General features: G+C 41.0%; 1 protein-coding gene across 1 annotated transcript in view; it reads right to left on the minus strand.

The window, feature by feature from the left end:
• The window catches only part of ephb2b (eph receptor B2b), a 179,402-nt gene extending 165,885 nt beyond the window's left edge, over positions 1-13,517 (minus strand). The window contains exon 1 of the mRNA XM_076267683.1: positions 13,423-13,517. Within this exon, the coding sequence (XP_076123798.1) occupies positions 13,423-13,474 (52 nt within the window). The 5' untranslated portion in view covers positions 13,475-13,517. The remainder of the gene's footprint in view (positions 1-13,422) is intronic.
• Between the last annotated feature and the right edge of the window lie 2,043 nt (positions 13,518-15,560).

A 15,560-nucleotide genomic window follows, 5' to 3' on the forward strand; every position in this document is an offset into this window, starting at 1 on the left:
GGGTGGGGTGGAGGCGAAACATTACAATGATTTACAGCCTCTCCTAATGGCAATCTGTTTTTTGATTTAGCTAATGACAGAAAACGTGAACTGATCGCTTGAACATTATTTGTCCCTGTGCAGACCAACACTATTTCCATAGGAGCACAAAGCATGGTTATACCATTTTATTTCCCTTCATGAAGATGGAATGCATGATACATCCGAAGAGATGGAAAAGGGAAAGCTATTTATCCGTGAGAACTTTGTGAATGGTAAATCCTAAAGCTTGGCACACTGTAACAAATACTAAAAACACAGAAGCGGAATTCAATTATCTAAAAAGCCACAGATGCTTTTCTATCACTGTCTCGGGAGGCACTTTTACGAAGCACCAGGGAGAAGAAGCCGAATCAGGCCACATCCTCTTGTAATTGATAGGTTCATCCACTTTTCAATTCCTCATGGGAAACCAGCATTTCATAAACAGGGGAAATTGCTTGCATGGAACTGTTTATTTCCTAATATTGGTCCCAGAGGTTAATCATCTTTGTTGTGCTGAAGGAGGGGAGGGGGGGTGGGGGGGTGGGCTGAACTGTAAATGTATTTTGGTGGAGGCACATCCATGCACAGTGAATATGCTGAAATGGCTGTGATTCAAATACTTCACTTTTTCATTTTATACATTTATCGACAGCTTCCATCCAGCTGCCAAAACAAATGCATTGCTAAGCCAAAGTCGTCCATCAGATAGATGCGGACCGCTGAGAGATGTGGTCCAGTTACAGAGGCGCAGAAAAACGATACATGTGACAGTTTGTGTTACGCTCTGATAACGGCGGTCGCCTGACTGCATGAAAGAAATAACATTTGACGCATTTGGTGCCTATCACATGACTTATTCATCTCATTTATCAGACTCCGTCACCACCACCCATACCTTGACGACACACTGATCTCTAACGGGGAGGAGGGGGGGGGGGGTTGTAGGGGAGCTATAGATTTCCCAGCTGCCTTCCCAAATGATCCACGATGATAACTATCTGAAAGGCCCTGCCTGTGGAAGGCATGGAAAATAGTCATCTCTCCTCGAACCCGTATATTGTGCTCCTGTTTCGGTGTGCTGTGTAACTTCATGGCTACAGTAATCCCAGACATCGTTTCATTGACCCCAACGGACGCGTATCACTCTGTCTTGGCTACTCGGTGCCTGTGCGGTATGTCTTTTTGGACATTTGCTTCCTGTTAAAAGAAAAAACAGGAATCTTTACAGAATCAGAATTGGCAGAGGAAGACACAAAAATGCAAGAATAAACCAAGCTATACACGAAGTGGTGGAAAAAAGGGAAAAAAAGAAAGAAACAGCTTGTATTCTGTCCCAGTTCTGGTTTGCTTACAAAATGGTGGTCACGAACAAGGCAGAGACGCCTGGGCTGTTTAAATGTCTGTCATTAAAAATGCCTTTCTGTGTGAATTCTTTGCACTGTAACCATTCATTTACATGAGCTCATAAGTATTTGCAGTGCCTTGAGCCTGGTTGGGTTCAGAGCACCATCTGAGCTGTTTGCTTTGCTCTGCACTGGGTTCAAATAGGAGCCAGCTCAAATGGCTTTCTGATTTGGTGCTCTAATGAGTGGCGTAGCATTCCACCAGGCGAGAGCTCTTTTGATTAAAGTCTATGTAGAGCCGGTCGGAGCAGTAAGCTACCACAATGTCACCACGTATAAAATACACAGAGACGTGCAGATGTGTGAGTCAGTGTTCTTGGGCATGTCTGCTCGTCTGTCTCTGTGTGCCTTTAAGCTCAAGCAAATCCTTAAAGCAAAAAAGAAAAGAACAAAACTGGACTCATAGCCTGTCGTGGCCCACCTGCCACCCCTCACTAAGCTGAACACCCCCACCCCACCTCCAAGTGCCTACCGAGGCTAAATCTGTGCGGAAAATTAGCCCCTTTGCTCAGGACCAGTCCTGAGTAATTGGACTACAGACGATTAAGCACTAAGAAGAGGGGTGTCTGCCATTCTGTTTGCACTGACCCCTTGCTTGTGGCGTTTCATTTTATCTCCTCACTTTTGTGTTTTAGTAGCCTACCACAGGTTTTACACACATGCTCTTCCCATGGTATTTGCATTATCAACATGCAGGGTTGTCAGGACAACCAACTTCCTCAAAACATCCTGTAATGAGTAAGCCATTAAGTAAGTGAATGTTGGCTGAATGTATACATGGATGGTTTAACTACTCTCAGCAGAGAAGGGAGAGGAAATTACTTGGTTAAAGAGCAGGGACTCTAAAGGTGCCCTTTGTTGAGGTTGGAAGTTTTTTTTTTCTTTTATGATTCATGATCCTTGTGAATTAATCTGGAAACAACAGAAGATTAGGAGCCGCTTTATGAAAGTAGTCAAGTCACAGCCATGGGCCAAATCAGTTAATTATCTCTGTTAATTCCCTCTGTGGAAGGCTAATGCAATTATATGCAAACAAATACCTCAAGTGCTACACTGCTTAATGTTCTCTCTCTCTCTCTCTCCAGGTCTCCTTTTACCTCCCTCTCTCGCTCCCTCTTTTGCCTTCTGTCTTTTGAAGACCGAAGAGACCGAGACCGATCTTGTTATTAAGAAGCTCTATTCTTAACTATTCCCTCATGGCCATCTCCTTTGTCGGAACTGGAACTAATATCGCTTTATGTGCCCAATGAAGCAAACACTGTCCATTTGAATCATACGTGTATGCTAAACTGACCATTACTTTAATTTTGACTTTAATTTCTTTTTCTCACAGGTCTAGTTACATGTCGAGTGCTTTTCATGGCCATTCAGAAGCAGACACATTTAATAGCAGGCAGAAATGAAGGCCTTCTGTGCACATCAAAGAGCAGATATAAAAGTGCAGTTCATTGCATTACGCAAGGCATTAATAGTAAAGGATTCAAAAAACCTGAAATACGCGGTTTGTAGGGCTCGTGAATGGAGTCAGGAGAGACTCCTGAAGAGACTTAACTTGACTTAAGGGCGTACTGTGACACCAAGGATTTCATGAATCAGTTTGGAGAGTGCTGTACAAGTTAAGCCTCAAATTAGGGCTTTAAAAATCAACCTGAGCAGTCGTACAGCACTGCATAAATAACAAATTAGCATGGGCTAATGCATAACAGCTAATCAACTGTGTGGCAATCACCCTCGGCCTTCATTTGAAGCGTTCTCCAGGCAGCCTGAGTTGATTACCCGAGAGTTGCGAAAATGTCACGTGTTTAGTCACGGCACGATGGCAGCCCTCGTCGCACCGCAGTGCTTGTTGTCTTGTTTTCACCGGCCACAACACCCCCACCCCACGGCGATAAAGACAAGTGTCATCTGTTACCACAGCACTGTGGCTGGCGAAGCCCTGGCGCTAACCACATAAAGACATGTCCATTCGCCGGGGGCGACATCACTGGACAGTGGCAGAGACAGATTACCCCATAGCTTTAGGGGAAAGGAGGGGACATTTTGTTTGTCCTGTCCTGTGCCAAACCTGTTAGCCATGTTTGGTGAGAAGGAATTAGGTTCTAGACATACCACAAAGCTCTCTGAATGCAGATGTCCAGCACATTACTGTAGCTTACTCTAGTCACACCAACAGGAGTTACACAAAGGCCACAGAGGAACTCCTTGCAGAGAGAAAAGGCCTCAAACAGGAAGGCAGCAGGGGAGACACGAGAGGGAGAGCACTGGTGAATGCACATCACGTAGGCTTTGCAACCACAGCAGCTGTGGGGATAGTGATGGTGCAGGTGAAAATGGCTGGTCTCTTTTTTGTTGTTGAAGTAATCATATGGAGGGATGCAATCAGGGTGGCATTGTTTCTGAGAGCTCTGGGGTTGAGCTGGCTGAGACTGTGATGGCAATCCCAGCTCACTATAACTCCCTCTGCCAAATCACCACAGCACCAGCGAGGCTTTCTTTTTTCAGAAGAATACCAAAATGGCCACCTTGAGCAAATCGTATGCCACTTTAATTGATGTCATTGTGACTGAACACTGTTGGTCCTACAACACATGCAAAAATTTGAATCTTGCCCTGGGTGGCAGTTGTGCTGGGTGAAATCTGGTAATCAGTCAAATTCACACTGAAAAGCCTTGCACTGAAATCAGACTCACATATAGCATAAAATGGTCAGTCATCATTATTATGGAATCAGACATGTTTGTTTATACACATGCTTTTCTATAGCAATTGTGCCATTGGCAATATCTCATATGGCTAAAGCTGCCAATGTTATTAGACTCTGCATTGTCACCGAGCATTTCGGCTGGCTTATCTAATTATATAACTGCAAAAAATGTTGATGTGTGATTACTCCACTAAGGGAAAGATCTGGAGTTAAAACAACCTGAGGTCTATTTATGGATGATAACAAATTCAAACTTTTGTTTGGAAGCAAAAATATATTGATCGGAGGGGTACTGAGCTTTACCCTATAGGGACCCTATCCACACTACCACCGAAGTATGAGGCTAATTGGAGCTTTGTCAGTGGTTGGAAAATAGTGATTTATTTTGATGTAGCTCTATGCCCGCTGCTACAGGCTATAAACAATTTTTGTTCCAAATGCAAACAATGGTCTGGCTGAAAACTTCTCTGATTAACGTCATTTTGCTTCCAAACTAAAGTTTGTACTCGTTATCATCCATAAATAGACCCCAGGTTATTTTAACTCTGGATCATTCCTTTAAGGCCCATGTACCAATACAGTGTAAATATTTTTGAAGAGTACTAGTTTTCACATGTACATTATGTCTTTACACAGATGCTTTAACAAACCAAGGTTGCTGTTTTCACCCTAGAGGCTTTCATCTGGCTTGCACATCATGTCAAAGGCAGGATTAATTTCTGTTTGTATCGACTCCGGGGGGTTGTGGGAGTCAACACGTGTTGGCACTTGTATAGGATTGCACACTGATTTTGTTTACATCTGACCAACAGTCTCTGATTTCATTTTTTTTAACATAGGTGTCATTACACATGGAGCCATCCTTGTCCTTCAACCACAGAATCACAGAAATGCTTTGCTCTACATGGCATTGACCGAGACCAGTGGCAGTGTGCACACACCTGTGTCCGTGATTGATAACCTTAACATATTTTAAAGGATTGTTCATGTCAGGAGCAAGGTGACTGCTCCCAGGAGTGTCCACCTTGTCTCTGATGGCAAGTCGACAGGGCCACAAGACCACTTTATGGTTTTTCACCCTGCAAGCTGAGCTGGAAAATCTTTGCCTCTCTCTCTTCCCATGTACAGCATTTGCATACAGGACCGAACACAGGGCCAGTATTCTTTCGAGATTTTAATTGGCCACTTAGCCTACACATGTGACGTCCCATGGGAATGCAATTGATCTGCAGGGAACTTGTGATCTTGAGATGTATAAAGACATTTAATTGGGCCGTAATTGGATGTCATAAATATGCTTTCTGATTCATACCTGTTAAAGCCAGTCACTGTAAAAAACCTGATTTAGTAATAAAAAATATTTCCTTCTTTCTTCTTTTGATACTTTTCATGGTTCATACCAAGCACTTATGTCTGTGGGGATTTAATGCAATTACGGTTATTCAATTAGCTCCTAAAACTTAATTAGCTTCAGCACTTACGGTGCAGCATAAACTACTGTAAAACCACCAGCTGAGGTGTGCTGTTGGCAAAAACAAGAACATCAGAGTGAACGGGGTTGGGGAGGGGTGCAGCCAGATGTGAGAGCCACTGCTGTATGATGTCTCCCAGCTCTGCTTCGCTGGCTTTCCATTTCATTTTGAGCCCTGTTTCCTCCTTCTGCCATTTTCCCATTCTCCACCCAAAAAGTTTGCCTTCACGCTCCTGCTAAAATTACATGAATGTGTCAGTGAGGTTTGCTGCATGTGCAGGCTATCCCCACCACTTCCCCAGACCTAGATCTCAGTTTAAACACTCAGTCACTACGGGGAGCTCACAGGCAATTGTGTACGGTCCGTCGCTGCACTTGGACCAGACTCGGCGGCTACCATGGTGCTGTGGCTAAGCATCTGGAAAAATCCGCTTCTGAGTGTCTCAATCAGACCTCAATCAGGGCTAGCATCTCCAAGCCAGACTGCATCATTGTGTCTGAGCGACAACACTCTGGCTAACCTACACACTGAAAGCATCTGTGAGCAATAGAAGGCTCTCACAAGTGTAAATAAGGGGACAGGCACAGATAAAATTATAAGCTAATCAAGCTGCAATTTAGCTTCACCCGCGCCGCAAAGACCAGCATGGTCGCCAAACGTCAAATATTCCACTGAGAGGCACTATACAAATAATGTTAATGTGCATGTTATTGTATTATGATTGAAAACTAGTCCTTACAAAGGGCATTAGTCACACAGTGGTGTGGGCCTCAGTGAGCTGAGCTGTGTTACTGACGGCAGATTGAAACAATTACAGCCTGAAGGTGGAACAACACAGCTATCATTTACCCATTTGAAGAAAAACAACACCCAAAAAAACTCTCATGACCTTACAACCCCACCTTCAACTGATCCTTAACAAAGAATACAATTTTCTGTAACATATAGGACTTACATTGTCCCCTTTCACTAGACTACTCCCAGTATTGGGGCAAAAGAAAAGCTGGAGAAAAGCAAAGAGAGAGAGTGAGAGACAGAAAGAGAGAGAGAGAAAGAAAAGCAAGTTTATGGTGAAATTCTATACTGTTCCCATAAGACGTCAATAGGTACTGTAGCTTTCAGTGCAGAGCTCGTGTTTTTGGCATAATGTTCAGAGCATGTGGAGAATTGAGTGACTTATTCCTCAAAATGTGTTTTGCACACATTGAGAACATTTGCGTACATGCATCTGATGTTCGGCTAATCAGCATTGTTGAGTTAAATCAAGGATGTTTAGGCTGCACATTTCTCCCTCTAGAAATTAACCTACTTTCACGAGCAGCATTACGCCGTCCTCAGCGAATCTTCTCATCTGCAGCTACTACAAAGAGGTGCCCTACAGCATCCCAATCAACAACAACAAGCAGGAGAAAACAGCACAAGCACCACTGGCACTCCGTACAAATTCCTATCCCTTGATTAAAACTTCACTCAGCAAATCTAATTCATGGAAACTTATCAGAACCACAGAACAGACGCAAAAAAAAAAAAAAAAAGAACATCTTGTTAAGCCATTTCTTCAAACTGAATTGGAATCAGTAAAATTCAGCAAAAATACATGCCAGTCCAGTAGACCACACACACCTCTATCATTAAAACGTCACAGTGCTACTGGGCATGCCCAGAATACACAGCCAGCCATAGATCGAAAAGCCCAGTCTGTCTCCATCAGTGTATGCCTCCTCATGTGTCTCTCTTCAGTGCCTCCATTGAGCAGACAGAAAACCAGTCTTATGTGGCCTCCACTCTCCCACTCGAGTCTCTGTTTAGTGATTCATTCAAAATCATTATTCATAAATAAATGGCCCTACTGCAGCCTTTGAGAGGAGATTCCTAATCGTAATGTCACCGAGGGGGGGGGGGGGGGGGGGGGGGGGTGGAGCTTCCTTGCTTTCCTCAGTCTGTGGCTTTCCTTTTGCTGGCTGTCTCATTGTGTGTCTGGGGGTAGCAGCACATATTCTCTGTCCCATCCCACACAAAAGACGGAGACTCGCTCTGTGACTGAGTATCCCACTGTGGGGATTTTGATTGGAGCTGCACAAGTTTTACTTTCCTGACGCTGGTGCTGAAATCACTTGTAAGCCACTGAGTAAACATTTAATTGGAAAAACAGCTGGTCAAGTTTTCCTCCTACTGCTCTGGATATTTCAGAGCTTGTCCGTGTCTAAATGTGAAGGAGTGTACAGTTTCTCAATTAGAGATTAATGGTATAAAATGACATTTCAAATATAATAAACTGCGTATTTTAATTTATGAGTAAATTACCCATACCTATTGGTGTTTGCAGGGTTATGTGGGAGCAAATCTGTCCACGTCTAAGTGGTGAATAATTTATCCCCCCCTGCTGGACCTGCTGATTACTGTATGCAGAACATGTGGTGAGTGAGATGACCTAATACATAAAAATAATAGATTTCCCAGTCACCCAGTGAGACAACATTGATCTTGTGTGTATTATTAAAGCTACGACACAATCAGAGCAGCAATGATTGAATGTGTTTTTCACTCCAAGAGAATAGGTCGTTAACAATTCTCTATTTTTCTGCTCCTTTATTTTCAAGCCTCCAGTCCAGCACATTACTATGTAATCACACCTTCAAAAAAACAACAACAACAAAAAGGGCAGCACCAAACACTACTACCATGTTGATGACGTCATCCGTCACCAGAGACCAGTGGTTTGTGTACGGGGCATTCCCCAGCATTTGCCTGCTTCCCTCACATTCCTCCCATCCCAATCCCAGCCCCAAACCCCCCATGACGCATCGGCAAGGTACCCCGTGCATGTCCCCGAAACGTGACACCCGCCCTCGCGAGAAACAACTGGTACCAGCACTAATTGAAATTTTGCATGCAAAGTGACAATAGCCGGGCCCTGGGCGGCGTGGATTAGGGCTGTGAATGGGGGCTCATTCTTTGTCAAAGCCCTGGTGGAGGCTGGCGTGCAGACGAGCTCTCTGCATCTGCTCGTCACTGGGCCGACTGAGAAAGCACAGAACTGGGAACGCCGCTCATTTTACCTTTATTTAATCCTGTTTCAGAGCCCCCCCCCCCCCTATAAAAAAAACAAGCGCACACACACACACACACACACACACACACACTGTACACACACATACACACACACAAACATTCCACCTTCCAGCTTGCTGTCTTTTGTTCCCCATCCAAAATTGTGTGTGTGTGTGTGTGTGTTTGTGTGTGTGTGTGTGTGTGTGTGTGTGTGTGTGTGTGTGTGTGTTTGTCTATGTAGGCTCACAGTTAAACAGCCCACATTCGGGTTACAGTTTTAAAATGGACTGCTTGAATTAACATTTGAAAGCAGCTTATTCAGACTTGGCAAAGATTTTCAAACGGAAATCTTGATCAAAACAGCCATGTTAACAAACAAATAATTTTATTGATCTGCTACAACGGCGTTGGAATTTGGCAGTGTGGAACGTGCTGTGAGTGAAAGCAAAATAAGGTTGGAAATGTTATGAGTACAGCAAACAAATCATGCTAAAATAGTTTTTTTGACTTTTTAAAGTTTAGCACACCTTGATTGGTAATTTAACAAAACTGTTGCTGAGACATTTCACTAAATATATATATATCAAACTCACAAACTGTGTTCGTGTTTTTTTGTAACCAATCGTTCTGAAAATTACAGAGGACGCAATGTGATATTCCATTAAAAGACAGGACACACTCGGCTGTAATGCTCTAAAGTCAGAAAAGTATCGCCGTAAAAGCTTTCATCTAGCCTCTCGATCCTGATAACATTATCAAAGTTTTCATGAACACATTTTAGTCAAAGTAATATCTAATCTGACAAAAATATTTAGTCGATAATTAGGTTTTATAGGTGAAGATAGTGACATAATGTTTTATTAAGTCAGTTTTACACCAATCCATAAATAAAAGTGTAAGACACTAACAATGTGTAACAGAGACCATGCTGGGGTTTTTTATTTCCTTTAAGAGGATGCTGTTTCAGTAGCACAAAATGGCTTTGAACTTGTGCAATGTAAACCTACAGAGAGCTGCTAATCTGACAAAAAACACTTTGGTTAAATTGAAACTAAAATTTAAATAATAAACTTGGCACACTGAATGACAATCACACCACACTAAATCACAATCACTTTAACATTGGCTAAATAAAATAGTGACCATAAGTGGTCTTTTTTTCAAGCTCGGAGTCAGTTTTCGACCCAGTTAAAAATGAGCGCAGGTTCTGCTCAACCCTCTGTCCTCTTGACTGGACAATTAATTAATGTGCGTGGGCCTAAAATGCCATCAGCAGCTCTCCGCTCTGCGACCAAATATGAACCTGCCATCTCAAATGTGGTTCTAGGTTTTAAAAAAATCACAATGGAATTAAATCTACGAGGATTCGACAAATTATATAACCACCCAGTGGTCTATAACCACAACCCATTTTGCTTTGCATTTGCTCAGAATTTTTGAGGTTGCCAGTTATATAAAGAGTCCTCCATTGCATTCTAATCCTCATTGAAATGAGTGGATGTGTAAATACTAGAAGACTGCCGTGTAGGCCCTGTCTATCCCACACTGATGAACGTGTTGAGTAAGTATATCGGGACTAGTTCAACACACCTGATATGCAGGCGTTGTGGTTTCATTAATTAATTATGCGCCGATTAATTACACAGGCTAATTGAAAACACACCTCACTCTGAAACTGCCAGGAATCAAAAGCAAGCTGATGAAAAAAAGAGTGTGCCTCATGGAAAGAACAGCGTAACATCAAAGCCAACACAGTACAACCAGATCATTTTAAATAAAAACATAACAGAAGGCAAAGCTCACATGTCACTTGCTGAGCAATCTTTAAATCATTAATCAAATTCAGAACACTTTATGAAAAATAATCAGCCTAAGGAGTAATTTGTTTAAAAGTTAGTTAGGAGGCACACCCACAGACTAACGGCAACTTATTTATGTTTTCTCTACTGATGATTTAACAAATAAAAAAACAGTGACGTAACTCATGGCCCTAACAATAAAACAAACTTTTTTCCCCTCTGATATTAACATGTCGCCAAAATTGTACAATTGTTAAAGACCAAATTCAAGATGTTTTCTTGTTTAAAAATTCAAACAGAGATTATCTTCCCTTCCAAATTTGTGATAAAAATCATGACAGAATTAATCTATATTTAGTATACAGACTTTAAATGGTGTAATTTAGTGAAACCATTTCAACAGTGTAATCAACATTTAGATTGGGAACAACATAAAAACAAAAATGATTAAATGTAATTTCACAAAATGTCTTGTAGCGTGTTTTTTTTTTTTTGGGGGGGGGGGTTATAGTCACTGTGACCTCTTTTTCAACTCTTGATTTTTCATATGTGGCTTAATGCTGCTTGTTCATTGGCTGACAAGCTAGGGTGACATCAAGGGGAAGATCGGCGAAAAGAAAAAGCAACCATTCACAACACTGAAATTCACGATCGTCACAAATGTAGTTTCAGCAACCGAAGATATCACGAGTTAAATCTGTCACAGAAACGTTTTCCAAAAAAAAGGCCTATCTTGTCTATTACAAGTTACTTTCTACAATATACAAATACTACATCTACAATAATTGATGCTTATCTTCTTATTCCCTTTCTTTTTAATGAGAGACGAAAGAGGGGACAAAAACCTTGGTAAAGTAGGCCTACGCATACCCACGGAGCATAACCACACACATGAAAAGCATACTAATATAGGGCCCCCATCAACAGACAGCCATTCTGTACTACACAGCCTTAATATCTTCTTTCCTTTTTGACAGTGCCTTCTCATGAAGCCGTGTTTACATTCAAAAAGAGAGAAAAAAGAGACCACTAGGGTGCCACGTCGTGTCCTGGAATTAGCCGGAAAAAAAGGGAGAGAGATCAGAGCAAAATGTCTGCCATGAAAGTCTGCCGTCCCCACCCCATATGGAGATATCTCAAGCATAGCCTAAAGCATAGAGGCATGCTTGAAACGGGCATCTTGCACAAATCTTTTACTTCTATTACTAACCCTGGGCTAGTTGCCAATGGCTTCCCACACAAAAGTATTGTTTTTTGCCACGCAAGGTCATCAACAGAATTCAAACCTTGCTACTGAATTCTGTTTAGAATTGAATGGTTTTCTTTATCATTACTTGATGCCTTTCAATTCATAATTTCAATTTACAATCACCTGTAATAGATTAATAGTGACAAGTAATGTAATTGTCAGTGTTGTCGTTAAGTTGTTATAATCACTTTGTAATTGCATGAATTGCACTAAAGTCTGATACTTCTAAACCACAAAGCACTTCATTGTAGATTTGGCTGTAAATCATAACAGAATAAATGTGTGTTTAAAAGCACATAAGGCATACATAGTGCAGCGCCTAATTTCGACACAGCACTGGCAAGATTGTAAAAACTCACTCTAAATATTTCTGGGTTATATTAAAATACATTATATTTCAATTAATTTGTACATGATGGTGATATATGGTGAACTGTGAAAAATATTTCATGATTTACTTCACGTTTGCAGTCCAGAATCTCCAGATTACTACATCCAAGTGTAGGCCTTAATAATATTAATAAGCTGGTGATGTGCTATTGCTGTTGCTTTTCCATTTTTTTGTTCAGTTTTTTCTGTGCATTACTTCATCCAATTCAACTTGGAACACAGGATACCAACCTTAAAGATTCACAGAAGTGTTTCGCCGAGCAGTGACTGACAAGAACTTTCCTCTGAATTTCAGACTTCACAGTTTGATTTCCTGACTAAATTTCATTTATTGACATCATGGCTTTTCTCCTTAGCTTTTCACAATGATTTATTCTGAGATGAAATGTTATTAATGGCAGGCACCATAGACATGTGCAATGTTACTACTGGAGTTGGAGACACCAGTCTTGACGTTCGTGCTGAGTGCGCTACCTGCTCACAGGAGACGGCCTTAGCGAGAGCCACGAGAGGCTCATTTACCCCATGGACAGAATGGACTCTTCACGCATGGAAACGGCAGAGGATTAATTTATTCAGCGGAAACTGCAAATCATTAGGACCTGGTCTATGCGACAGCTTAATTGTTTGTGTGGACATTGAACAAATAACTAAACCCTTTTAAGCTGCCTGAAATATGAGCGTGTGTCGCATACTGAAGACCTGTTCCATTGTCCTACAGGACAGGCTAAATAGAAGCATCATAGCTGTTGAAGAAGAGAGCACACTCATGTATATGCATACCACGTATACTATACATGTTGATGGGAGCAGCGAAAAGTATAATTGATATTTGAAAAATCATGTCATGAGTCAATCGCCTATGCTTGTGTTCTTTGAAGAGAGTGACGTGCTTTAGCATAAGCGAAGTAGTGCACCATTGCAAAGTGTTTTTCCCCCTTAACTACATCTAATCACAGAACCTGAAAATTTCACAATGGCATGGTCGGTCAGAAACCAAATGGTTAACACTGTTAAACGATAAGAAATTACTTTGAGAGATGCAATGAACCTGCGCGGTTTCGGGCACAGGAACCTGACGTTACTCTATTAACCAGCGAGTGTAGCCTATCCTTCTGTTACCAGGACAAAAAAAAAAGAAAATATCATTACAAAGCCTAGTGCTTGTTCCCGCAAACAAATACTCATTGCGTTTTTTCCCTCTTGTTATTAAGCTTAACACTGATTGTGCGTCCCCTTGCTCTTGGAAGGCGTTCAAAACATAACATGCCGTAACCATAAACTCTCGGCAAGATGCTGTGAAAACCAAATCGTGGTAACCATATCTTACCTTCAACAGCCAATGCCGTGGGTAGTATCCATAAAATCCATAGGATATCCATTATTGGTTTCTCAGGGCGAAATGATAAAAAAGTCCAGGCATTCAAATAAAAGAAGTCCTGAAAGCCATTGAGAGCACAAGCTCGTAGGGACAAGCAGACTTTCACCTTCAATTGAATGAATGTGATGCCATAGACGAGAACTAAAATCCGAAGCAAGTTTGGGCGAGACCAAACACAACAGACAAAGGGGAGCGCTGTGTCCTGCGATCATAGAGTCTTATTGTAAATTAAGTGAAACCTATATTTTAGAAATAATGTTATATGTGTCAATTTATTCAAGGTCTATAATTTGACAGCACATCACCGTGTGCAGTTTTAATGTTTGTAAATAAAACCTGTGCACCAGCGACCTCCCGAGTGAGCAAATATCTGTATTCTCGCTGTCAATCAGTGAGATAAAGAACCACTACTTTGCTCGTCTAAAAGATACTTCGATTTTTTCGGAATACTTGGAGACATGAATGAATGGCGGTCGCAAAGTGTGTATAGAGGTATGTTTTTTTATGTTAATGTTTTGAGTAGTAGCCTAACAGACGTTACGCAGACGTGTGTTTTCAAACGATGGAGATGTTTCCCCCCACTGTCTGAATGGAAATTAATGAGGATAAATTGCCATACTGCACGATCGAAATCCACGACTTGGTTTTGAGGTCGTGGGTAGGCTACATTTACAGCGATTGTTTACGAACTTGCTGCTCCATCTTTTATTCGTGTTTTGTTAGTTTATTATTAGCCTACTGCCGCATGTTTTGTCCTAAATATTTATTTTTTGCTTAGGCTACTGTAACTTGATAAACTTTTTGACCACGTAGGCCATTTTGATTAAACATAGGAGTCAAATTAATAATAGCCTACATTTGATATCTAGTGTACTCTAGCCTTTTAATGCTTTTTGGATAGCCTAATTCGAAATTAAACATAATTCATTCTTCTGTTATTATTTCCTAATTCATGTTCAGAATTTGAATTTAGCAGCCTACTTTGAGTGTGATCTTAATGTCACTATTAGCCAACAGGTCAGTATTGAACTATTGCTAAATTCAGTTTACACAGCCACCTGTAAGCAAATATAATGTCACATTTGCTGCCTTCAAACTCCAGAAAAAAGATGAATTATGATTTGGAATTTGAAATATCACTGGCATGTAAGACAACAGTAGGATATGAATAAATTATTAAATGTTATGAATGAACGTGCATATATTGATGTATTTTTGGCATAAACATTAAGTGACACTTTGTCACCGACCTTAAAATAAATAATAGTTAGGGGTGCTAGAATGGTTAGGTAAGAGTATGTATTCTGTGCCAAATTGCTGTTGTGTGCTAAAGGGATCTCCAAATTATAGGTATAAGTGACCTATTTTAAATCATGATGTTTTCATGGTTATTCTGTTATACATTCACCTGTAATTGCCATTATCATTACATCGGTGTATCTTTTGGCACAGATGTATGGAGGGAAAGATTTGGCAGGCTCAAAGGTGTCAGTGGACCTGATCTCTCCCCAAAAATGAACCTTTGGGTGAATGAAGCATAACATGCCTACTCTTCTGTGTCATGAGGGTGCTTGACTGCAGTAGCTTGTCATGTAAAATTCAAATAACTCCATCCATCGAAAATAAGATTCTCAGACAGAGCTATTGGTCTATCGGGCTATAGGTTATCCTTAATTGTGCATGAGATGATGTTAAGAATAAATCTAAGGCCCATTTGCCAAAAAAAAATGTTTTTGTGTGTGTGTGTGTGTGTGTGTGTGTGTGTGTGTGTGTGTGCAGCTTACTTCACAAAGTTATATATCATAATTCAGACTGAATTTTCATCTTAGCACTTGATGGACAGACATAGATAGATAGATAGATATATATATAGATAGATAGATAGATAGATAGACAGATGCATTAGTAATTGACACACAGTATTGATCATTATATAGGAGAGGTAAGATAAGGTAAAGATAAACGATAAGGTAAGAAAAGAAAATGTCTGACTGTGCTTTCTTGGGAACTACTGTAGAGTTGTATTCCTGTAACCTACCCTCCCTCCATTGCCCTTGATGGAGGACCTTGATGCAATGTAGACGTGG

The sequence above is a fragment of the Alosa pseudoharengus genome, unplaced genomic scaffold (assembly GCF_046254945.1).
Source record: "Alosa pseudoharengus isolate Yale_2024_CS ecotype anadromous, Long Island Sound unplaced genomic scaffold, YU_APseudo_1.1 YU_APseudo_1.1_scf_5, whole genome shotgun sequence".
NCBI lineage: Eukaryota > Metazoa > Chordata > Actinopteri > Clupeiformes > Clupeidae > Alosa > Alosa pseudoharengus.